At 47.3% G+C, this 27,094-nt stretch overlaps 1 protein-coding gene across 1 annotated transcript; it reads left to right on the top strand.

Annotated features, from left to right (window-relative positions):
• On the top strand, positions 1-26,878 carry LOC147983891 (putative pectinesterase 29). Its single transcript, XM_087540902.1, has 3 exons — positions 1-408; positions 3,671-3,999; positions 26,683-26,878. Exons 1-3 carry the CDS (start codon positions 1-3, stop codon positions 26,876-26,878), a joined length of 933 nt encoding a protein of 310 aa, XP_087397028.1.
• The last annotated feature ends 216 nt before the right edge of the window (positions 26,879-27,094 follow it).

Consider the following 27,094-nt stretch of genomic DNA (forward strand, 5'->3'; position numbering starts at 1 on the left):
ATGTCCCCGATCCTATTCAACTTCGTGGTCGATGCACTGGAGGCTACGCTGCCGAAAGCCACCGAGGCTGGCCATATCGAAGGTGTGGTGAGTCACCTCATCCCAGGGGGGATCTCCCACCTTCAGTACGCCGACGACACGTTACAACTGTTCCAGCCGGACGTCCACTGCATGGCCACAGTCAAAGCCCTCCTCCTTAGCTTCGAGCTCATGTCCGGGCTGAAGATCAACTTCCACAAGTGTGAAGTTTTGTCCATGGGATTGGACTCGGAGGAGGGCAGGTGCATCGCCGACTTGCTCAACTATAAAGTTGGCAAGTTCCCCTTCACTTATTTAGGCCTACCTTTAGATACTAAACTCCTAACGATCGATGATTGGGCTCCGCTCTGCGCCAAGATTGAGGGAAAGGTGTGCCCTTGGTGTGGAAAATTCCTCTCCTCCGTAGCTAGGCTTGTGCTCACGAACTCGAGCATGTCCTCCCTACCTATGTTTGCGATGGGCCTCTTTCTTATGGTTGAAGGATTCCACGCCAAAATGGACACACCACGGCCGCATTTCTTTTGGGAATGTACGGGCCCGAAGCGCAAGTACCACATGGTTAAGTGGGCGGCAATCTGCCGGCCCAAGGCCTTGGGGACCTCGGGATCACCAACACCAGAATTCTAAACATTGCACTCATGTGCAAGTGGATTTGGAATATATCACAAGGGGCGACAAGCTTGTGGGTGGATCTCCTCCGTGCAAAGTACTTCCCGAATGGGAATTTTTTCGAAGGTGTAGCAAGGGGCTCACCTTTCTGGAATGACATCCAAACCGTTAAACCGCCCTTTGCCATGGGGGCAAAATATGCCATTGGAGATGGCCGATCGGCCAGGTTCTGGCTAGACTTTTGGGTTGGCGCCCAATCGCTCTGGTTGGTTTTGGGAAACATAGCATGCAATTTCAAAAACAATTCCTACGCTCATGCAAGATCTATCTAGGAGATGCATAGCAACGAGAGGGGAAGACTGTGTCCATGTACCCTCGTAGACCGAAAGCGGAAGCATTTGACAACGCGGTTGATGTAGTTGAACTTCTTCTAGCTCCGACCGATCAAGCACCGAACGTACGGCACCTCCGAGTTCTGCACACGTTAAGCTCGATGACGTCCCTTGCCTTCTTGATCCATCAAGGTGTCGATGAAGTAGATGAGTTCTGTCAGCACGACGGCATGGTGACGATGATGGTGAAGTGATTCTCTCAGGGCTTCGCCTAAGCACCACAAAACTATGACCGAGGGTGTAAACTGTGGAGGAGGGCGCCACACATGGCTAACAATTGTTGTTGTGTTTCCTAGGTGCACCCTCCCCACATATATATAGGTGGGAGGGGGAGGGGAACTGCCTTGGGGCACCCCAAGTAGGAGGAATCCTACTTGGGGGCCTATTCCAATTCGGCCCCCTACCATATTTGCCGGAAGGGAAAAGTAAGAGAGGGGAGAGGAAAGGAAGGGGGAGGCTGACTCCCCACCTTTCCTTCTCCCACTTATCCGGCGGCCTAGGAGGGGTGCGCCAGCCCCTTGTGGGTTGGTGTGCCCCTTGCCCTTTGTCCCATGTGGCCCATTAACCTCCCGGGGTGTCCGGTAACCCCTCCGGTACTCCGATAAATATCTGATACACTCTAGAGCACTTTTGGTCTTCGAATACTATCGTCCTATATATCAATCTTTACCTATCGACCATTTCGAGACTCCTCATCATGTTCGTGATCTCATCCAAGACTCTGAACAACATTCGGTCACCAAACCACATAACTCATATAATACTAAATCGTCATCGAACGTTAAGCGTGCGAACCCTACGGGTTTGAGAACTATGTAGACATGACCGAGACACCTCTCCGTTCAATAACCAATAGTGGAACCTGGATGCTCATATTGGTTCCTACATATTCGACGAAGATCTTTATCGATCGAACCATAATGACAACATATGTTATTCCCTTTGTCATCAGTATGTTACTTGCCCGATATTCGATCGTCGGTATCTTCATACCTAGTTCAATATCATTACCGGCAAGTCTCTTTACTCATTCTGTAATACATCATCTTGTAACTAACTTATTAGTCACTTTGCTTGCAAGGCTTCTTATGATGTGCATTACCGAGAGGGCCCAGAGAGATACCACTCTGATACTCGGAGTGCCAAATCCTAATCTCGATCTATGCCAACCCAACAAACACCTTCGGAGATACTTGTAGAGCGTCTCTTTATAATCACTCAGTTACGTTGTGACGTTTGATAGCACACAAGGCATTCCTCCTGTATCTGGGAGTTGCATAATCTCATAGTTAAAGGAATATGTATATGACATGAAGAAAGCAATAGCAATAAAACTGAACGATCAATATGCTAAGATAACGGATGGGTCATGCCCATCACATTATTCTCCTAATGATGTGATCATGTCATCAAATGACAACTCATGTCCACGGTTAGGAAACCTTAACCATCTTAGATCAATGAGCTAGTCAAGTAGAGGCTCACTAGGGACTCAGTGTTTTGTCTATGTATTCACACATGTATTAAGGTTTCCGGTCAATACAATTCTAGCATGAATAATAAACATTTATCATGAATAAGGAAATATAAAATAACAACTTTATTATTGCCTCTAGGGTATATTTCCTTTAGTCGGAATACGAGGACCTGTACGCTATCACTATAGACCCAAACATGATTGTGGCCTCGACTTTTGCCTCGTCCCCCCCAGCGGTCCACCTCCATCGCAAGATCAATGACCAAGAGCGGGCGAATTTTGCGGCGATGCTTGATCTTATTAGCTCGACCTTGCTATCTGCAGTAGCCGACTCGGTGGCCTGGGCGCTCACCGCGTTTGGCAAGTTTATGGTCAAATTGCTTTACCACAAGCTTTGCCAAGGGTTGGCCTAGCCGGTGGTTAAGGGACATTGGAAGGCGCGTCTCCCACTCAAAATCAAAGTGTTTATGTGGCAAATGTTTCGCAACAGATTGCCCACGTCTGAAAATGTGGCAAAACGGCACGGGCCGACTACAGGCACTTGCGGTGTAAACGAGGACGCAAACCACATCTTTTTTATGCTCGCTGGCTAGGTTCGCTTGGAGCGTTGTTCGAACCACAGCGGGGGTGCAATGGGACCCGCGATCCACCGGCGATCTAGTGGCCATTCTAGACTCGGTCCACGGGAGCGGAAAAAATGTTTTGTGGAGCTGTGTTAGGGCACTATTCTGGGTGCTTTGGTTGACTAGGAGCAAACTAGCTATTAAGGGGATCTTCCCGACTCACCCAGCTAATGTTATCTACAAATGCAATCTATTTCTGCAGTGGTGGAGTCCGTTGGCGAGGCGCATGGATGCTGAGAGGATGTAGCATGCTCAAGACCGTCTCCGTCAGGTGTACGTGATGGCTAGGGAGCCAGTTGCCACTTCTCAAAGGAGTGGCCCTTTTGTTAGACTGCGAGCCTGCGTGCCTAGTATTTGGCCTTTGTGCCATGTAACTCTTGCTCGCGGTCTTTTGGCCTTGAACCTATGACTTCCCTCGTGCGTGGTCTGAGGCCGCTTGCGTGTGTGTAAGGTTTGCATCTTTTGGTACACTGCATTTGTTGTGGGCTTTATTAATTTAAAGCCGGACGCACCTAGCGTCTTCGTTCTAGAAAAACTGTTGTGCCTTCACCGGCTTCCAGGATATGTTGTTCGACTACACCGGCCGGCACTACTTCCACGGCTGCTTCATCAAGCGCGCTCTCGACTTCATCTTCGGTTTCAACCAATCCATCTATGACGGCTGCACCGTTGTGTCCTACGTGCCCATGTCGCACAGCTGGCAGCCAGGGTGGGTGATTGCACACGCCAGGCTCGGCGCACGCAACCGCGGCGGGCTGGTGTTCAAGGTTGGCGAGATCGGGGGGACTGGCCGCCAGTACCTCGGCTATGCGTGGAACAAGTATGACACCCTCGTCTTTTACCACGTGAACATGTCCAGCGTCGTTGAGGCAGTCCTGGATTAGGGGGTCTCTGGACAGCCGGATTATATCCTTTGGCTGGACTGTTGGACTATGAATATACAAGATTGAAGACTTCGTCTCGTGTCCGGATGGGACTCTACTTGGCGTGGAAGGCAAACTAGGCATACGGATATGGATATCTCCTCCTTTGTAACCGACCTTGTGTAACCCTAACCCTCTCCGATGTCTATATAAACTGGAGGGTTTTAGTCCGTAGGACAGAACAATAACAGACAATCATACCATAGGCTAGCTTCTAGGGTTTAGCCTCTCTGATCTCATGGTAGATCTACTCTTGTACTACCCATATCATCAATATTAATCAAGCAGGACATAGGGTTTTACCTCCATCAAGAGGGCCCGAACCTAGGTAAAACATTGTGTTCCCTGCCTCCCGTTACCATCCACCTTAGACGCACAGTTCGGGACCCCCTACCCAAGATCCGCCGGTTTTGACACCGACATTGGTTATTTCATTGAGAGTTCCTCTGTGTCGTCGCCGTTAGGCTTGATGGCTCCTACAATCATCGATAGTGATGCAGTCCAGGGTGAGACTTTTCTCCCCGGACAGATCTTCGTGTTCGGCGGCTTCGCACTGCGGGCCAACTCGCTTGGCCATCTGGAGCAGATCGAAAGTTATGCCCCTGGCCACCAGGTCAGATTTGGAAGCTTAAACTACACGGCCGATATCCGCGGAGACTTGATCTTCGATGGATTCGAGCCTCTGCCTTGTGCTCCACGCGGTCACGATGAGTACGATTTAGCTCTACCATCGGACAGTGTTCAAGAAATCACACCGGCAGCCGCTCCGACCCTTAATTCGGAGCCAGTTGCGCCTCCCATGGACGGGTGGATAGACCTCGCCACAGAGGCCGCATCCCCAACAGCGAATATCGATCTTACCCTTCACGAGAGCCGTGTTGTTAAACTGTCGGATACTTCTCCGGCCACGGACTCCGAAACGCCTGTGCCCGTTCCTATCGAATCCGGTTGGGCGCCGATCATGGAGTTCACCTCCGCGGATATCTTTCAGCACTCGCCCTTCGGCGACATACTGAACTCATTAAAGTCTCTCTCCTTGTCAGGAGAGTCCTGGCCAAACTATGTCCGGCAGGATTGGGATGCGGATGATGAAGAAATTCGCCGCCCACCCACCACCCACTTAGTAGCCACTGTCGATGACTTAACCGACATGCTCGACTTCGACTCCGAAGACATCGACGGTATGGACGATGATGCAGGAGACGAACAGGAACCACTGCCCACAGGGCACTGGACACCCACTTCACCACATGACGTATACATGGTGGACACACCAAAAGACGACGAGGAGGAACGGAAGGATGCAATGAAGGGTTGTCCCCTCGAGAAGCAGTCAAAGCAGCGGCGTAAGCGCCGCTCCAAATCACGCCTCGGCAGAAACAATGATCATATAGACCCACCGTTAGAGCAGGGTGAACCATCGCCGGACCACGGCAACACGGAGAATCAAACCGAACAACCCGACTCTGTCAAAGATAATAGCCCGATGACATCACACCAGACAGACACCTGGAGCAACATAATGCTCGTCAAAGGCTTGTTGCCACTGCGAGGAGTCTAAAAAAGCAGAAGCAAAGGCTCAAGGTTGCGCAAGACACACTCCGAATCAGATGGAGTAAAGTACTCAACTCAGCAGTGAAGTACGGCGGTAATCGCCACACCAAGAGCTACCCGAAGCGGAAGTTGCTACCCGAATTCGATGAGGAGGCCTTAGATCCCCTGCAACCAAAAATTAAAACGGCCATCTGGCCGGATAAACGACCTCACGGCCAACATAGAGCGGCAAACAATGCCGCACATAAGCCAATACGCGATCCACGCGAGGGCTCGCATCAAAAGGACGGCGCAACCAGATCCATCTATGGACCACGCAAGCGCGCTCCAGCATAAGATGCAACACAACAAACATCCGAACAACGCGGTACACCCAGATACAGGGGTGCCGCACACCCCCTATGTTTCACCGATGAGGTGCTGGACCATGAATTTCCAGAGGGATTCAAAACCGTAAACATATCCATATGGCTCTGGACTGAGGACTATATCCTCCATATCTATATGGCTCGAGGAGATGATCTCCACGCCATTAAGTATTTACCCCTCAAACTCAAAGGGCCAGCTTGGCACTGGCTTAAAAGCCTCCCCGAAAGCTCCATTGGAAGCTGGGAAGAGCTCGAAGACGCTTTTCGGGCAAATTTTAAAGGGACTTATGTCCGACCTCCGGACGCGGACGATTTGAGTCATATAACTCAACAGCCCGGAGAGTCAGCCCGAAAGCTTTGGAACAGGTTTCTTACTAAAAAGAACCAAATAGTTGACTGTCCGGACACCGAAGCCTTGGCAGCTTTCAAGCATAGCATCCGCGACGAATGGCTTGATAGACACCTCGGCCAAGAAAAGCCGAGAACAATGGCAGCATTAACAAGCCTCATGACCCGCTTTTTGCGCGGGTGAGGATAGCTAGCTAGCCAGATGCAGCACCAGCGACCCCAGTACATCCGAAGTTAGAGATGGAAAAGGGAAATCACGGCGCAGCAAAAATAATAAGCGCCGGAATAAAGAAGACAACCCGAAGAGCACGGCGGTAAACACCGGATTCAAAAGTTCTCGGCCAGGTCACCAAAAGCCGCACTCTAAAGGAGCTAGAGATGAATTGTCCAGCCTAAACAAAATTCTGGACCAAATATGTCAGATCCATAGCACCCCCGATAAACCTGCAAATCATACCCATAGAGAATGTTGGGTCTTCAAGCAGTCCGGCAAGCTCAATGCCGTACACAAGGGGGAGGATACACCAAGCGAAGACGAGGATGAGCCTCTCAAGCAAGACACTGGGGAACAAAAGAAATTTCCACCAGAAGTCAAAACAGTGAACGTGTTACACGTGATCAAGCGGAGAAACAAAGAGGCACTCCCAGAGAAACATGCCCAAGGGCCTATCACCGCGGAGTCCTGCCACTGGTCGTCTCAACCGATCACTTTCGACCATCGGGATAACTCAGCAAGTATCCGGCGTGCAGGATGGGCAGCCTTGGTATTAGTGTCGGAGAATGTAGCAGAAATTCAAAATTTTCCTACGTGTCACCAAGATCTATCTATGGAGAGACCAGCAACGAGGGGAAGGAGAGTGCATCTACATACCCTTGTAGATCGCTAAGCGGAAGCGTTCAAGTGAACGGGGTTGATGGAGTCGTACTCGTCGTGATTCAAATCACCGATGACCAAGTGCCGAACGGACGGCACCTCCGCGTTCAACACACGTACAGCCCGGTGACGTCTCCCACGCCTTGATCCAGCAAGGAGAGAGGGAGAGGTTGAGGAAGACTCCATCCAACAGCAGCACAACGGCGTGCTGGTGGTGGAGGAGCGTGGCAATCCTGCAGGGCTTCGCCAAGCACCACGAGAGAGGAGAAGGATTTAGGAGAGAACGAGGGGCTGCACCAAAGGCATAAGGGTTGTTTCAAGAGGCCCTCCTACCCTCACTATATATAGGGAGCCCAAGGGGGGGTGCGCCAGCCCTAGGAGATCCAATCTCCTAGGGGGCGGCGGCCAGGGGAGGTTTCCCTCCCCCCCAAGGCACCTAGGAGGTGCCTTCCCTCCTTGGGACTCTTCCTTAGGGTTCCCCCTTCACCCTAGGCGCATGGGCCATAAGGGAAGTGGCGCCCCAGCCCACTTTGGGCTGGATCCCTTCCCACTTCAGCCCATGGGACCCTCCGGGATAGGTGGCCCCACCCGGTGGGCCCCCGGGACCCTTCCGGTGGTCCCGGTACAATACCGATGACCCCGAAACTTGTCCCGATGGCCGAAATAGGACTTCCTATATATAAATCTTTACCTCCGGACCATTCCGGAACTCCTCGTGACGTCCGGGATCTCATCCGGGACTCCGAACAACATTCGGTAACCACATACAAGCTTCCTTTATAACCCTAGCGTCATCGAACCTTAAGTGTGTAGACCCTACGGGTTCGGGAGACATGCAGACATGACCGAGACGTTCTCCGGTCAATAACCAACAGCGGGATCTGGATACCCATGTTGGCTCCCACATGTTCCACTATGATCTCATCGGATGAACCACGATGTCAAGGACTTAATCAATCCCGTATACAATTCCCTTTGTCTAGCGGTATTGTACTTGCCCGAGATTCGATCGTCGGTATCCCTATACCTTGTTCAATCTCGTTACCGGCAAGTCTCTTTACTCGTTCCGTAACACATCATCCCGTGATCAACTCCTTGATCACATTGTGCACATTATGATGATGTCCTACCGAGTGGGCCCAGAGATACCTCTCCGTTTACACGGAGTGACAAATCCCAGTCTCGATTCGTGCCAACCCAACAGATACTTTCGGAGATACCTGTAATGCACCTTTATAGTCACCCAGTTACGTTGTGACGTTTGGTACACCCAAAGCACTCCTACGGTATCCGGGAGTTGCACAATCTCATGGTCTAAGGAAATGATACTTGACATTAGAAAAGCTATAGCATACGAACTACACGATCTAGTGCTATGCTTAGGATTGGGTCTTGTCCATCACTTCATTCTCCTAATGATGTGATCCCGTTATCAACGACATCCAATGTCCATGGTCAGGAAACCGTAACCATCTATTGATCAACGAGCTAGTCAACTAGAGGCTTACTAGGGACATGGTGTTGTCTATGTATCCACACATGTATCTGAGTTTCCTATCAATACAATTATAGCATGGATAATAAACGATTATCATGAACAAGGAAATATAATAATAATCAATTTATTATTGCCTCTAGGGCATATTTCCAACAGTCTCCCACTTGCACTAGAGTCAATAATCTAGTTCACATCGCCATGTGATTAACACTCACAGGTCACATCGCCATGTGACTAACACCCAAAGAGTTCTGGGTTTGATCATGTTGCTTGTGAGAGAGGTTTTAGTCAACGGGTCTGAACCTTTCAAATCCGTGTGTTCTTTACAAATCTCTATGTCATCTCCTAGATGTAGCTACCACGCTCTATTTGGAGCTATTCCAAATAACTGTTCTACTTGGAGCTATTCTAAATTGTTGCTCCATTATACGTATCCGGTATCTCTACTCAGAGCTATCCGGATAGGTGTTAAGCTTGCATCGACGTAACCCTTTACGATGAACTCTTTTACCACCTCCATAATCGAGAAAATTCCTTAGTCCACTAATTACTAAGGATAACTTTGACCGCTGTCCTGTGATCCATTCTTGGATCACTCTTGTACCCCTCGACTGACTCATGGCAAGGCACACTTCAGGTGTGGTACACAGCATAGCATACTGTAGAGCCTACCTCTTAAGCATAGGGGATGACCTTCGTCCTTTCTCTCTATTCTGCCGTGGTCGAGCTTGAAGTCTTAACTTCATACCTTACAACTCAGGCAAGAACTCCTTCTTTGACTGATCCATCTTGAACACCTTCAAGATCATGTCAAGGTATGTGCTCATTTGAAAGTACTATTAAGCGTTTTGATCTATCCTTATAGATCTTGATGCTCAATGTTCAAGTATCTTAATCCAGGCTTTCCATTGAAAAACACTTTCCAAATAACCCTATATGCTTTCCAGAAATTCTACGTCATTTCTGATCCATAATATGTCAACAACATATATTCATCAAGAATTGTATAGTGCTCCCACTCACTTCTTTGGAAATACAAGTTTCTCATAAACTTTGTATAAACCCAAAATCTTTGATCATCTCATCAAAGCATACATTCCAACTCCGAGATGCTTACTCCAGTCCTTAGAAGGATTGCTGGAGCTTTGCATCCTTATTAGCATCTTTTCAGGATTGACAAAACCTTTCGGTTGTATCACATACAACCTTTCCTCAAGAAAATCGTCGAGGAAACAATGTTTTGACATCCTATCTGCAAGATTTCATAAATAATGCAGTAATCGCTAATATAATTCCAACAGACTCTTAGCATCGCTACGAGTGAGAAAGTCTCATCATAGTCAACTCCTTGAACTTGTCGGAAAACATCTTAACGACAAGTCGAGCTTTCTTAATGGTGACACTTACCATCATTGTTTGTCTTCCTTTTAAAATCCATCAGTACTCAATAGCATTACGACCATCGAGCCATTCTGCCAAAGTCTACACTTTGTTTTCATACATGGATCCTCTCTCGGATTATATGGCCTCGAGCCATTTATCGGAATCCAGGCCCACCATCGCTTCTCCATAGCTCGTAGGTTCATTGTTGTCTAGCAACATGACTTCCAAGACAGGATTACGTACCACTCTGAAGTAGTGCGCATCCTTGTCATCCCACGAGGTTTGGTAGTGACTTGATCTGAAGTTTCATGATCACTATCATAAGCTTCCACTTCAATTGGTGTAGGTGCCACAGGAACAACTTCCTGTGCCCTGCCACACACTAGTTGAAGAGACGGTTCAATAACCTCATCAAGTCTCCACCATCCTTCCACTCAATTCTTTCAAGAGAAACTTTTCCTCGAGGAAGGACCCGATTCTAGAAACAATCCCTTATTGCTTTCGGATCTGAGACAGGAGGTATACCCAACTGTTTTGGGTGTCCTATGAAGATGCATTTATCCGCTTTGGGTTTGAGCTTATCAGCCTGAAACCTTTTCACATAAGCGTCGGAGCCCCAAACTTTTAAGAAATGACAGCTTAGGTTTCTCTAAACCATAGTTCATACGGTGTCATCTCATCGGAATTACGTGGTGCCCTATTTAAAGTGAATGTGGTTGTCTCTAATGCCTAACCCCTAAACTATCATGGTAATTCGATAAGAGACATCATGGTATGCATCATATCCAATAGGGTGCAGTTATGATGTTCGGACACACCATCACACTATGGTGTTGCAGGCTGTATTAGTTTTGAAACAATTTCCACAATGTCTTAATTCTGTGCCAAACTCGTAATTCAGATATTCATCTCTATGATCATATCATAGATATTTTTATCCTCTTATCACGACGATCTTCCAACTTCACACTGAAATTACTTGAACCTTTCAATAATTCAGACTCGTGATTCATCAAATAAATATACTCAACATCTACTAAAATCATCTGTGAAGTAAAAACATAACGATATCCACTACATGCCTCAGCACTCATTGGATTGCACACATCAAAATGTATTACTTCCAACAGGTTGCTTTCTAGTTCCATTTTACTGAAACCGAGGCTTTCAGTCATCTTGCCCATGTGGTATGATTTGCATGTCTCAAGTGATTCAAAATCAAGTGAGCCCAAACAGTCCATTTGCATGGAGTTTCTTCATGCATATACACCAATAGACATGGTTCGCATGCCTCAAACTTTTCAAAAAGAGTGAGCCCAAAGATCCATCAACATGGAGCTTCTTCATGCGTTTTATACCGATATGACTTACGTGGCAGTGCCACAAGTAGGTGGTACTATCATTACTATCTTTTGGCATGAACATGTGTATCACTACGATCGAGATTCAATGAACCATTCATTTTAGGTGCAAGACCATTGAAGGTATTATTCAAATAAACAGAGTAACCATTATTCTCCTTAAATGAATAACCGTATTGCGATAGACATAATCCAGTCATGTCTATGCTCAACGCAAACACCAAATAACAATTATTTAGGTTTTAATACCAATCTCGATGGTAGAGGGAGCGTACGATATTTGATCAACCTTGGAAATACTTCCAACACATATCGTCATATCACCTTTAGCTAGTCTCCGTTTATTCCGTAGCTTTTATTTCGAGTTACTAACCCTTAGCAACCGAACCGGTATCTAATACCCTGGTGCTACTAGGAGTACTAGTAAAGTACACATCAACACAATGTATATCCAATATACTTCTATCGACCTTGCCAGCCTTCTCATCTACCAAGTATCTAGGGTAATTCCTGCTCCAGTGGTTGTTCCCCTTATTACAGAAGCACTCAGTCTCGGGTTTGGGTTCAACCTTGGGTTTCTTCACTAGAGCAGCAGCTGAATTTCCGTTTCATGAAGTATCCCTTTGTTCCCTTGCCCTTCTTGAAACTAGTGGTTTCACCAACCATCAACAATTGATGCTCCTTCTTGATTTCTACTTTCGCGGTGTCAAACATCGCGAATATCTCAAGGATCATCATATATGTCCCTGATATATCATAGTTCATCACGAAGCTCTAGTAGCTTGGTGGTAATGACTTTGGAGAAACATCATTATCACATCTGGAAGATCAACTCCCACTCCATTCAAATGATTGTTGTACTCAGACAATCTGAGCACAAGCTCAACAATTGAGCTTTTCTCCCTTAGTTTGCAGGCTAAGAAATCGTCGGAGGTCTTATACCTCTTGACGTGGGCACGAGCCTGAAATCCCAATTTCAGCCCTCGAAACATCTCATATGTTTCGCGACGTTTCAAAAACGTCTTCGGTGCCTCAACTCTAAACCGTTTAACTGAACTATCACGTAGTTATCAAGACGTGTATGTCAGATGTTCGCAACATCCACAGACGACGTTCGAGGTTCAGCACACTGAGCGGTGCATTAAGGACATAAGCCTTCTAAGAAGCAATGAGGACAATCCTCAGTTTACGGACCTAGTCCGCATAATTGCTACTATCAACTTTCAACTAAATTTTCTCTAGGAACATATCTAAACAGTAGAACTGAAGCGCGAGCTACGACATAATTTGCGAAATCCTTTTGACTATGTTCAGGATAATTAAGTTCATCTTATGAACTCCCACTCAGATAGACATCCCTCTAGTCATCTAAGTGATTACATGATCCGAGTCAACTAGCCCGTGTCCGATCATCACGTGAGACGGACTAGTTAACGTCGGTGAACATCTTCATGTTGATCATATCTTCTATACGACTCATGCTCGACCTTTCGGTCTTCTGTGTTCCGAGGCCATGTCTGTAAATGCTAGGCTCGTCAAGTTAACCCTAAGTGTTTTGCTGTGTAAAACTGTCTTACACCCGTTGTATGTGAACGTAAGGATCTATCACACCCGATCATCATGGCGTGCTTCGAAACGACGAACTGTAACAACGGTGCACAGTTAGGGGAGAACACTTCTTGAAATTTTAATGAGGGATCATCTTATTTACTACCGTCGTTCTAAGAAAATAAGATGTATAAACATGATAAACATCACATGCAATCAAATAATGGTGACATGATATGGCCAATATCATATAGCTCCTTTGATCTCCATCTTGGGGCTCCATGATCATCTTGTCACCGGCATGACACCATGATCTCCATCATCATGATCTCCATCATCGTGTCTTCTTGAAGTTGTCTCGTCATCGACATGCAAGTCGTGATTCCCTTGACAAGAACATGATCAATCTCATACATCACATATATCATTCATCACATCCTTTTGGCCATATCACATCACATAGCATACCCTGCAAATACAAGTTAGACGTCCTCTAATTGTTGTTTGCATGTTTTACGTGGCTGCTATGGGTTTCTAGCAAGAACGTTTCTTACCTACGCAAAAACCACAACGTGATATGCCAATTGCTATTTACCCTTCATAAGGACCCTTTTCATCGAATCCAATCCGACTAAAGTGGGAGAGACAGACACCCGCCAGCCACCTTATGCAACTAGTGCATGTTTGTCGGTGGAACCGGTCTCACGTAAGAGTACGTGTAAGGTCGGTCCGGGATGCTTCATCCCACGATGCCGCCGAATCAAGATAAGACTAGTAACGGCAAGCATATTGAACAAAATCAACGCCCACAACTACTTTGTGTTCTACTCGTGCATAGAAACTACGCATAGACCTAGCTCATGATGCCACTGTCGGAGAACGTAGCAGAAATTCAAAATTTTCCTATGTGTCACCAAGATCTATCTATGGAGAGACCAGCAACGAGGGGAAGGATAGTGCATCTACATACCCTTGTAGATCGCTAAGCGGAAGCGTTCAAGTGAACGGGGTTGATGGAGTCGTACTCGTCGTGATTCAAATCACCGATGACCAAGTGCCGAACGGACGGCACCTCCGCGTTCAACACACGTACAGCCCGGTGACGTCTCCCACGCCTTGATCCAGCAAGGAGAGAGGGAGAGGTTGAGGAAGACTCCATCCAACAGCAGCACAACGGCGTGGTGGTGGTGGAGGAGCGTGGCAATCCTGCAGGGCTTCGCCAAGCACCACGGGAGAGGAGAAGGATTTAGGAGAGAAGGAGGGGCTGCACCAAAGGCATAAGGGTTGTTTCAAGAGGCCCTCCTACCCTCACTATATATAGGGAGCCCAAGGGGGGGTGCGCCAGCCCTAGGAGATCCAATCTCCTAGGGGGGGGGGGCCAGGGGAGGTTTCCCTCCCCCCAAGGCACCTAGGAGGTGCCTTCCCTCCTTGGGACTCTTCCTTAGGGTTCCCCCTTCACCCTAGGCGCATGGGCCATAAGGGAAGTGGCGCCCCAGCCCACTTTGGGCTGGATCCCTTCCCACTTCAGCCCATGGGACCCTCCGGGATAGGTGGCCCCACCCGGTGGGCACCCGGGACCCTTCCGGTGGTCCCGGTACAATACCGATGACCCCGAAACTTGTCCCGATGGCCGAAATAGGACTTCCTATATATAAATCTTTACCTCCGGACCATTCTGGAACTCCTCGTGACGTCCGGGATCTCATCCGGGACTCCGAACAACATTCGGTAACCACATACAAGCTTCCTTTATAACCCTAGCGTCATCGAACCTTAAGTGTGTAGACCCTATGGGTTCGGGAGACATGCAGACATGACCGAGACGTTCTCCGGTCAATAACCAACAGCAGGATCTGGATACCCATGTTGGCTCCCACATGTTACACGATGATCTCATCGGATGAACCACGATGTCAAGGACTTAATCAATCCCGTATACAATTCCCTTTGTCTAGCGGTATTGTACTTGCCCGAGATTTGATCGTCGGTATCCCTATACCTTGTTCAATCTCGTTACCGGCAAGTCTCTTTACTCATTCCGTAACACATCATCCCGTGATCAACTCCTTGATCACATTGTGCACATTATGATGATGTCCTACCGAGTGGGCCCAGAGATACCTCTCCGTTTATACGGAGTGACAAATCCCAGTCTCGATTCGTGCCAACCCAACAGATACTTTCGGAGATACCTGTAATGCACCTTTATAGTCACCCAGTTACGTTGTGATGTTTGGTACACCCAAAGCACTCCTACGGTATCCGGGAGTTGCACAATCTCATGGTCTAAGGAAATGATACTTGACATTAGAAAAGCTATAGCATACGAACTACACGATCTAGTGCTATGCTTAGGATTGGGTCTTGTCCATCACATCATTCTCCTAATGATGTGATCCCGTTATCAACGACATCCAATGTCCATGGTCAGGAAACCGTAACCATCTATTGATCAACGAGCTAGTCAACTAGAGGCTTACTAGGGACATGGTGTTGTCTATGTATCCACACATGTATCTGAGTTTCCTATCAATACAATTATAGCATGGATAATAAACGATTATCATGAACAAGGAAATATAATAATAATCAATTTATTATTGCCTCTAGGGCATATTTCCAACAATTAGACCCAATAATTGACGGATACCATTTCACACGAGTCCTGATGGACGGTAGCAGCAGTCTAAACCTGATATATCATGACACAATCCGCAAAATGGGGATAGAACCAACGAAAATTTACCACAACAATACTACCTTTAAAGTAGTAACGCCAGGCCTAGGGGCTCATTGCACGGGCTCCCTGCTACTAGAGGTTATATTCGGCCTCCCCGATAACTTTCGTAGCGAAAATTTAGCATTCCACATTGCTCCGTTCCAAAGTGGCTATCAAGCACTACTTGGACGCAAAGCTTTCGCTCGCTTTAATGCAATTCCGCATTACGCTTCCCTCACGCTTAAGATGCTCGGTCCACGTGGCATCATTATAGTGAATGGAAATATTGAGCGATCCTTGCGCGCCGAAGAGAGTGCGACTGCCATGGCATCCGCACACTAAAAACGGCCTCGCCAACTAAAGCATTTGATAGGTCGTCAAGACCACGGACACGGTTAGACGAGTCTGGCGCAGCTATATGTAATTCATACAGATTTGATGGCCACACCCTTATTACAAATACAAGGGGCTCAACGCGCGCAGACAAGTGGCAATTTTTACTCGGCTTGAATTGTACATGGTTTCTTTAAACCTACCTTTTTGCACCATAACTTTTCACCTAAGTTTCTCTCTTTTAGAAATGACCATTGTGCTACACCCGTCCAGGATACGGCACAACGGAGACATAGGCACAGACGTTCAGCAGGGACCCGTTCCAAGGATTCTTTTTAGATTAATACCCTGCGTAAACGTTTTTTACTATCTCTTGTTGATACACTGGTGTGGACATAGCTATCATAGAAACGTCTACAAATATTACATCACAAATTATTAACCAGGTACTTTCGTTTCTTTGGACATATTATTTAACTCGCAGAAATATGATACTACACTCATGTTGCGATTTACTTGTACTCGGGAATAAAAGAATAAAAGAAGCAAGAGACTACTATGCCTTAAAACCAGATGGAGCAATCCATGCGTGCATGCGCTCCATCATCCTTGCATGCATGCCCGCCAAACCATCCATTACACCCCATCCATCATCGATGTCACGTGGAGTGCACAGGAAACAAAGGCCTTTTGATTTGAATCCGTTGATCAGTATCAGCGATGTGGGCCATGTATTGTGGGCTGCGCCAAGTCTCCTCACGTCAGGGCCTGTAGCTTCGGCCTTTGTACTATCCAACTCGTGCACAACTTCCTTCGATCAGCAGACCGGCTGGAACACATCTACGTACTCGTTTGCGTCTGTACCTCTTTAATAAATAGCTAGTCTAGGTTAGGGTTTAGATTCGGGTTTTGTTTAGAGAAGTTTAGCTATTGCTACTTTTATTTGTCTTCGCTCGTAGCGGCTAGTACGACCATCAAGACATCCTATCGGAACCCCATCTTGTGAGATTAATCCCATCTAGCATATTCGCAATTTTGAGATTGCTTGGCTATTATTTTCTTACATGTTCTTCGATTTGCTTGCAGGAAAAATCCTTCGTGGATAGGTCAATCGCGCCGTTGGCTCGGTCGATAACGCCATGGAGTTGGTTCAGCGATTGCCATGGATATCAGTCGTGTACGGTTCTTCCTGTACGGTTGGTAGCCGGATCGTGAGGGTCAAGTCCCACCCAAAATCGTAGTTATCCTCTCTCATCGAAAGATCGGGTCCCAGTCCACATCAAGTGGTATCAGTTTTCAGGTTCATCGGTGAGAGATTTACAGTTTTCTTAGATTAGATTGATTGTAGTCCTACAACCCACAAAAAGCCAAAAAAAATTAGATTAGTTCATCCGCTGCACCTACCTTTTTAGCCTCTAGCAATTTTTGCATCTAGTATTTGTGTAGTTGAATTTTTGGTTGAATTCATCTAATACTAGTGCTGGTCTAGATTAGTCCGAGAGCAAATTATCTACTAGATCGACTTTGTTTTTGTCCACCATATTTTCTGCCACACCAATCCATCCGCCGCGCACCGTCTACCTGATCTGCTAAGTTTACGTGTTTGTCGCACACGCGCCAACTGCACCTGTACACCACGTCCCATCCGCCTTAAAAATTGCTCCGCTGCTGCCGCGCGCACGTCCTAGATTCCGGCCACTAGCCAGGGAACATCCCGAGAAGTTTTTCTGTTCATATCTTTTCTGCCTGCGCGTCACCCTGCCTTCTACCAACAACTCTGTTTTTCATCACACATCAGTCTATCCATCTGCCATCGTGTGTACGCCTCAGCTAATTACGCCGACCCCACACGCCCACCTGTGCGCAGCTGCTCCCTATGCTCCTTGGCGCCGCTTAACTGTTGTCTGCTTTGTGCATCGCTAGCCAGTACTACTGTTAAACGTTTGGAGTTGCCTACCTACGCATCTGACACTTCATTAATCTCCTATATCTCCAGTAGTACAATCAGGTCGCTTCTAGTAGCACACTCTGGTTTAATCCTGTTATCCTCTTGTTACGTGTGTATACTTGTTGGTAACCGGCCTGGTCAAAGGAAAAAAAGAGAAGAAAGAGCAAAAAAAATAAGGAAAGAGCAAGAAAAAAAAGAGAAAAAAATTTGGAAAAAAAACAGAGAAGAAAAAGTAAGACAAAAAAGTTCAGGCCGGTTAGCATCTTTTGGAATATCTTTTATTGTCCAGAAACTTTACTTTGTTCGTATACGTGATATCATATCCGCTGGACATTTTTCTGCTCTAGGTTTTCATACACTGCCATTTATACCTCACTTATATCTAGCTATTTAGAGCTGTCATATTTTCACCGGCTTCCACTCATTTGATTCAGTATATGGGATTAGATTATTTTATCTCTTACTAGTCGACTGCCAGCACTAGTTAGAAGTTTGAGCAATTATTCAACTTGCATTGCTTTTTGCTAAATTGTGCCACTGATATTGTGAGTTGAGAAACCTTTGCCAAGCTACACTTTTTCTACCAATAAGTACAGGTTCCGGCTCTACTGAGTCCTGGTTATCGCTCCATCCAATCTTCATCGGTAGTTTGAAGCCAACACCAACGCGCCGATCACCACCTGTTGCATTGGTAAGAACAAGTAAGAATTTGATACTAAGTTTGAGTGTGAGCGAATTTTGTCCATCACATCCTGTTAGTTGATAGGGATTATACATTGTGTTTTTTTCCTCTTTCGCTAACAATGGCACAGGATCAACCAACACTTGAGGGCCTCACCGCGGATGTGAAAGTCACTAGCGAGCGTCTCGCCCAACTTGAGGGTGCTCAGATTGCGGCCGAAGAGAGGCTCAAGGCCATAGAGGATGCACAGGGTGTTGCGAACACACAGCTAAAGGACATCTTGTCACGTCTTGACGAGTTGCAGACTGTAGCCCCTATCAACAACAACGCGGATCCTCGCAACTCCATGGGTGGCGCCGCTACTTCGCGAGCTCGGCGTGTGCCCATGGGGCATCCACAACACCCAGCTACTGCCACTGATGCCGCCACCATAAACCAACACCAACAAATTCCTCCCCGCGTCGAGCAACATGGGGACAACTATGAGGATTATTCTGGTGAAACAGAAGACGACCAAATGATTAACCACCATAATGATCGTGCTCATCGACAACTACGTTTCAACCGTCAAGGTATGGCACGAGGTCCACACAGGTATGATGTTCGAGATTATGACCACTCTAGTGCTAAAATTAAATTTACTATGCCTTCTTTCAATGGTAAATATAATCCAGATGTCTATCTTGATTGGGAACTTTCTGTTGAACAAAAATTTGCATGTCATGATATTCCTGAAAACCAACGAGTTAGGGCAGCCACTAGTGAATTTACAAACTTTTCTTCCATGTGGTGGAGTGAATATTGTCGTATTAATGCAAATAATATACCTACTACTTGGGATGCTTTAAAACGAGCTATGCGACAGCGTTATGTTCCTTCATATTATGCTCGTGATAAACTAAATGAATTGCAACGTTTAAAACAAGGTAGCAGCTCTGTAGAGGATTATTATCAAGAATTGCAAACTGGCTTAGTGCGATGTGGATTAGTTGAAACCGACGATGCTATGATGGCTAGATTTTTAGGTGGTTTGAATCGTGATATTCAGGATATATTGGACTATAAGGAGTACAATTCTATTACTCGTTTGTTTCATTTTGCTTGTAAAGCTGAAAGGGAAGTACAGGGACGACATAACAAGGGACGAGGTAACTTTTCTGCAGGTCGTCACTCATCATGGACACACTCTCCAACTATCCCACCCACTACCGAGGCAACACCACATAACTCGAACAATGGTGCATTCCCAACAAGTTCAAAATCAGCTCCACAATCCTCTGCGGCTTCGAATGCAATATCTCTAGCACCCACCACCTCATTTGGACGCACAAGAGACATGAAGTGTCATATATGCAAAGGTGGCAGGCACTTGATGAAGGACTGTCCAAATAAACGAACATTCATTGTGCGGGAAGATGGTGAGTACTCCTCTGCTAGTGATTTGGATGAAGATACACGTGCTATGCTTGCCACTAATAATGCAGGTGACACCAAGGAGCATGACACAGAGGAGATACATATTAATGCTGAGATGGCAGATCAATACCCAAGCCTTGTAACCATGCGAGTACTTAGTGCCCAGGTGGGGCATACTGAGATGCCTCAACATCATAATCTTTTTCAAACTAAGTTTGTTGTCAAAGGGCATTCTGTTCGTGTGATCATTGATGGTGGAAGTTGCAATAATTTTGCGACTATAGAGATGGTCGAGAAACTTTGCCTCACCACTACGAGACACCCCCATCCATATTACATCCAATGGTTCAATGACTGTGGTAAGTTGAAGCTAACACGTCGTGTGCGAGTACAATTTACACTTGGTTCATTCGTGATTACATTGACTGTGATGTTGTACCTATGCAAGCTTGTTCTTTATTGTTAGGTCGACCTTGGCAATATGATAATAGTGTTACTCATCATGGCAGAACAAATTCGTATACTCTTGTGTTTGAAGGAAAAACCATCAACTTGCTTCCTATGACCCCTGATGAAATAGTAATGATGGAAAAGCTAAATCAACGGATCATACTATGCACACTATGCTTGCTGTCAATTCTGAAATTTTTCCGTTGAGTGTTTCAACTTATAATCTGGACATACCGGGTGGTCAGAAAGTTCATTTGCGTCCCCATAATTTATATATAGACTCGACATGGGATACAATTTATGATGATGTTATGCTCCACCATGAGAAAATTTATCACGATTTTCAGAATGGTGATATCACAAATTTATCACAGTCTCATGAGCTAACGCCTTTCGAATGGCCTATATATGTTGCATCTATTTTTGCTTTGCTCTATGATGTGTTTGACATAGGTGAAAGCCGAGGACGGCTTTGTTTTCAAGGAAGGGAGGATGATGTGGACATGGCTATCATAGAAACGTCTACAAATATTACATCACAAATTATTAACCAGGTACTTTCGTCTCTTTGGACATATTATTTAACTCGCAGAAATATGATATTACACTCATGTTGCGATTTACTTGTACTCAGGAATAAAAGAATAAAAGAAGCAAGAGACTACTATGCCTTAAAACCAGATGGAGCAATCCATGCATGCATGCACTCCATCATCCTTGCATGCATGCCCGCCGAACCATCCATTATACCCCATCCATCATCGATGTCACGTGGAGTGCACAGGAAACAAAGGCCTTTTGATTTGAATCCGTTGATCAGTATCAGTGACATGGGCCATGTATTGTGGGCTGCGCCAAGTCTCCTCACGTCAGGGCCTGCATCTTCGGCCTTTGTACTGTCCAACTCGTGCACAACTTCCTTCGATCAGCAGACCGGCTGGAACACATCTACGTACTCGTTTGCGTCTGTACCTCTTTAATAAATAGCTAGTCTAGGTTAGGGTTTAGACTCGGGTTTTGTTTAGAGAAGTTTAGCTATTGCTACTTTCATTTGTCTTCGCTCGTAGCGGCTAGTGCGACCGTCAAGACATCCTATCGGAACCCCATCTTGTGAGATTAATCCCATCTAGCATATTTGCAATTTTGAGATTGCTTGGCTATTATTTTCTTGCATGTTCTTCGATTTGCTTGCAGGAAAAATCCTTCCTGGATAGGTCGATCGCGCCGTTGGCTCGGTCGATAAAGCCGTGGAGTTAGTTCAACGATTGCCGTGGATATCAGTCATGTACGGTTCTTCCTGTATGGTTGGTAGCCGGATCGTGAGGGTCAAGTCCCACCCAAAATCATAGTTATCCTCTCTCATCGAAAGATCGGGTCCCATTCCACATCATACACATCCCTCGGATTCTCAGTACAATTGAGAAGGATGCTGGCGTCTTGGCATGTGGCCATGTCAGAATAATGCACGTACCTGGACACCAGGGGCTTCTTACAAAGGGCACTGTTTAGGCACGGTTTATACCATAAAGACCGAATACCTTAGGGAGTGTTCGGCGTCGCGAGTTTGGCCTTATATGCATCAGCTCCGAATCATGTCTTTGGTCAAATGTTGGGTTTGCCCGGCTCCTGTGTTTTGCTGCCTTACATTCCGCTCTATCGGCTAAGGCGGCACCAGGAGAACTACTGCGATTGTGCCCTGGTTCATCCGGACGAGCACCTTAGTAGAGAAAGTCGAAAACTGACTGTCATGATATAGCGCGAGACTGGTCAACCACTCGATGACCCATCGGAATGTTAGAATTCCTCCGCCTTAATGAAGGGCCGTTTCCCGGCCAGGCATGTACGCACCCCGAATTCGGATGAGTGCGGAGCCACCAGGGGCTATATAGTAGCCCCACTGTCAAACTCCTATGGCTAAGTGAAAGTGTTAAAGCATTATAGTCCGGTTTCCTAGTTCGCTGCGCCATCACCTCCTTATTAGGGCCAAGACGTTGGATTAAGTGTGAATACGCGTCATCTGCAAACACCCCCGCATTATATGCGTGGGGGCTGAAGCCGACGACTGCAATCTTTCAGGTTATACACATGTATACATAAACGGCCGGACAGGAGGCATCATATTACTTTCTGGCAAAAGTATAAATACAGCATTGATAAAATTCATAAAAACATTGCTTTTACAATGGGAATACATGTCACTCAAACATAATATTCTTCGAGCACTGGGCCTCTATCAAACGAGCACCCTCGAGAACTCTTCGAAATAGTGCTCGGCAGCCACTCGGCCTATGGCCGAACCCTGCGCCGCAAAAGTGGTAGCATCCATCTCCGCCCAGTATGCTTTGACACGGGCAAGGGCCATCCACGAGCCTTCTATACACGCCGACCTCTTCATCGCATTGATGCGCGGCACCGCACCAAGGAACCGCTGCACTAAGCTGAAATAGCTGTTCGGCCTCGGTTTTTCCGGCCACAGATGATCTACGACGGACCTCATGGCGAGTCCAGACAACCTATTGAGTTCGGCCCATTCGGCTAGCTGATCAGTCAATGGAAGCGGACGCTCTGGAACGTTAAACTGCGACCAGAACAGCTTGTCCACTTCACGATCTGTTTGATCCCGGAAGTATTCGGCCGCACCGACAGCGCTCGCCGCCAAGTCCATATATGCGTCTGTCAAACTCCACAGCCGATCCAGAGGGGCATATCGCGGATCTCCAAACTTCCTCCGCAGTATGAAGGGCTTCCCAGCCGCAATATCCCCGGCTTCACGCAGCTCCTCCTTCTTCGCCCTCATAGCAGAGTGGGTGTCTTTGGTCACCATCGTGGCCTTTTCAAGGTCCGCCGCCTTCACTCGGTTTTCTCCTTCAAGGAACTGGCAACGGTCGGCAGTGTCTTTTAACTTTACAGCCATCTGGGCTATCTTCTCCTTGCTCTCGCAATGCGCGGACTTCTCGGCTCTTAACTCTTCGGCTGCCTTCAAAGCAGCCGCATTACTACTCCTTGCTTGTTCTTTGGCTCGGGCAAGTTCCGCCCAAAGGGTCTCCACGGTGGCAGCTCCATCTGCAGTCACAACATATTAAAGATACTGGCATCACGCTGCTCTTACTATGTGACATTCACCAGAAAACATTACTTACCCTGTGCCTCGTCAAGCCGCTTGTTAACAAGCTCGATGTCAGCATCCGCCGCATCCAGTTGCCGCTTAAGTTTGGGAAACTCATTAGTCCGGCCAGCCACCGGAGCTCCCATTACTTGCACATAAAGCGGTATCGTTATTACCTGGGACTACGATCCTCTGTTTGCCGCCGTTCTCGACGACAACCAGAGTCTTAGGGGCTAGTATCTACACAGGGCACACCTAAAAATGTGCGGTACTATCAAAAAGTATATCATTTCACGTACCTCAAAGCCTGTCAGTAGACTCATAAAGGCTTCATGCAATCCGCTTTCGGCGGACGAAATTCTTTTCATCACTGTACCCATCAACGTATGGTGTTCTTCTGAGATGGCCGCTCGCTCCAACAGCTCCCTCAGTACGTCCGACTGCATACCAGACGGTGCCGGACTCTTTTGTTTGCTCTCTTCAAGAGCCGGACGCTGGGGACTTCGGGTGACCATAGGATTATCTTCTGGCCTCATCGGATCCGGAGAGGCCCTCCATGACGACACTTCAAGATCGCCCGCTTCTTGAGCAGGGGAGGCCAGGGGAGGCGTTTCGCTCTCCATCATCTCCGGAAGAAGATCCCCCGAAGACGAGCTCTGCTGAGAAGGGCTAAGATCCGAACTGCAAGATAAACGCTTCGGTTATTTTCCTCAGAGGTAAGGTAGTATATCTCCACTATTAAAGTACTTTTTTACTTACAGCTCGTTGGAGGGCTGATCCTCGCATGGACTTTGTGCGGCAAGAGCACCCTCCAAGGCAGGACCCTCTGGTGGAGACTCCTTCTCCCGTTTGGAAGCCTTGGTCTCCGGATCTTCAGAGGCAGTCCTCTTCCTTCCCCGAAGCGAGAGAAGGTCAGATTCTTTCCCTTGGTTATCCTCCTTCACGGAGGCGCTCATTCCCTCGGTTGGAATTGGTAGCGATGGGGCCCGCTTTCGACCTCATTATTCCCCCCTTTATCTTCCTTTGAGGGCTTCGGGCAAGGTGCTAGCTCGAGCATCTTTTCCAGTACCGGATTCTCCAAACCCTCAGGAAGGGGGGCCGAACACCGAATCATCTTCGCCCTTGTTAACCAGTCCTGGTCAAAGAGCGATTTCTCATAATGAGGTCATGGTTAATGAAAGACGGTGTGTTCGGCTAAAGGATTACTTACTTGGTCGGCGGTACGGTTGCTGCTCAGGCCCACGTCCTTGGTAGTATCCGGAAACTCTATTTGGGGTTGAACTCCCACATGCGGAGGGGCCGGCGTTTGCATGGCTGGACTCGACGAACCAGCATGACTTGCACCATCGTAACCAGACTGAAATCTCCGTTGAAGAGATCTTGAATGCGGCTTTGCAGTATAGGCACGTCCTTGGCTGGACCCCAGCTCAGCCCTCTGCTAATCCATGACATCAGTTGTGGTGGAGGGCCCGAGCGGAAAGTAGGGGCGGCCACCCACTTGGCACTTTTGGGAGCTGTGATGTAAAACCACTCCCACTGCCATAATCCGGATACCTCTAGAAAGGAACCCTTTGGCCATGGAGCTCCAGCGATTTTACTTATTACTGCGCCTCCTCACGCTACATGCTGCCCCTCGACCATCTTCGGCTTCACGTCAAAGGTCTTGAGCCACAGGCCGAAGTGAGGGGTAATGCGGAGGAAGGCCTCACATACGACAATAAATGTTGAGATGTGGAGAAAGAAGTCCGGGGCTAGATCATGGAAATCTAGCCCGTAATAGAACATCAAACCCCTAACAAAGGGATCCAGGGTGAGGCCTAGGCCTTTGAGAAAGTGGGAGATGAACACAACGTTCTCGTTGGGTTCGGGAGTAGGGACGACCTGCCCTCGGGCAGGCAGCCGATGCGAAACCTCGGCGGTCATGTATCTGGCCTCCCTCAACTTCTTAATATCCTCTTCCGTAACGGAGGAGGGTGTCCACCGGCCTTGAAGGCTAGATCTGGACATGATTGAAGGTCCAAAGCACCTGACCTGGGCTTTGGGTGTTACAACTCGAGGCGGGGGAAAGATTCGATTGAGCACGGGAGGGAAAAAAGTAAAAGCCTTGTCCCTTTATAAAGAGGGTGAATATCAAGCGTCCTCTCCATAGCCATTTGGGACTTGCCTATAATCTAGGAGTCCTAGACACGGTTGGGTTACCCGCGACCGTATTGATGAGAATCCTGTAATTAGGGGAACACGATCTCTGCTTTGACAAGACGTGTCAAGAAACCGCCTCGCGTTATGTGTGGAGCTGGTTGAAGAAAAACGGTTCGAATAATCATCGAGCCATGGCATGATGTCATGTTGCCAAAACGTGTCAGCAGATTAAGATTTGTGGAAATATTATTCTCTCTACGGTGGTATGTGGAACTTATTTTGCAGGGTCGGACACTATCCTTGTATTCAAATTGTTCTGTGATGTGTTCGGAGGAGGAACCCGCCTTGCAATGCCGAAGAGAATACCGCACGCCAGACTCATCGTCATTGAAAGCCTGGTTCAGGGGCTACTGAGGGAGTCCTGGATTAGGGGGTCTCCGGACAGCCGGATTATATCCTTTGGCCGGACTGTTGGACTATGAAGATACAAGATTGAAGACTTCGTCTCGTGTCCGGATGGGACTCTACTTGGCGTGGAAGGCAAGCTAGGCAGTACAGATATGGATATCTCCTCCTTTGTAACAGACCTTGTGTAACCCTAACCCTCTCCGGTGTCTATATAAACCGGAGGGTTTTTAGTCCGTAGGACAGAACAATAACAAACAATCATACCATAGGCTAGCTTCTAGGGTTTAGCCTCTCTGATGTCGTGGTAGATCTAGTCTTGTACTACCCATATCATCAATATTAATCAAGCAGGAGGTAGGGTTTTACCTCCATCAAGATGGTCCGAACCTGGGTAAAACATCGTGTTCCCTGCCTCATGTTACCATCTGCCTTAGACGCACAGTCCGGGACCCCCTACCCGAGATACGCCGGTTTTGACACCGACAGTCGTTATCCCGCAAGGATGGGATCGCTCGAAGAATGCCGGCCCCGACACAATGTTTGCGGAGGTTGGTAGCACCGGGCCGGGTTCAGACATGGCCATGAGAGTGTCGTGGGGGAAGCATCTGACCGAGGCGGAGGAGAAGAGGTTCGTGGACATCAGCTTCATCGATGACGGTTGGCTAGCCAAGCAGCCATAGCCGGGGATCGGATCAACAGTAGTTGCAAACATTTTTCTTAGGCAAACATGCAAGCTTTATTATGTTTTCACAATATTTACAGGACAAAGAGAAGATCACTGGGTTGTCCTAACCCCCAACCCCTAAAGCCAAAGCATGTTTTGCAAGATAATCTGTCGGACATTCGGGATTCGAAACTCATGATTAAAACTACAAGAAATAAAAAGTGTAGAATGA

This window comes from Triticum urartu, chromosome 2A (genome assembly GCF_056163025.1).
Source record: "Triticum urartu cultivar PI428250 chromosome 2A, HENAU_Tu73, whole genome shotgun sequence".
Lineage (NCBI taxonomy): Eukaryota > Viridiplantae > Streptophyta > Magnoliopsida > Poales > Poaceae > Triticum > Triticum urartu.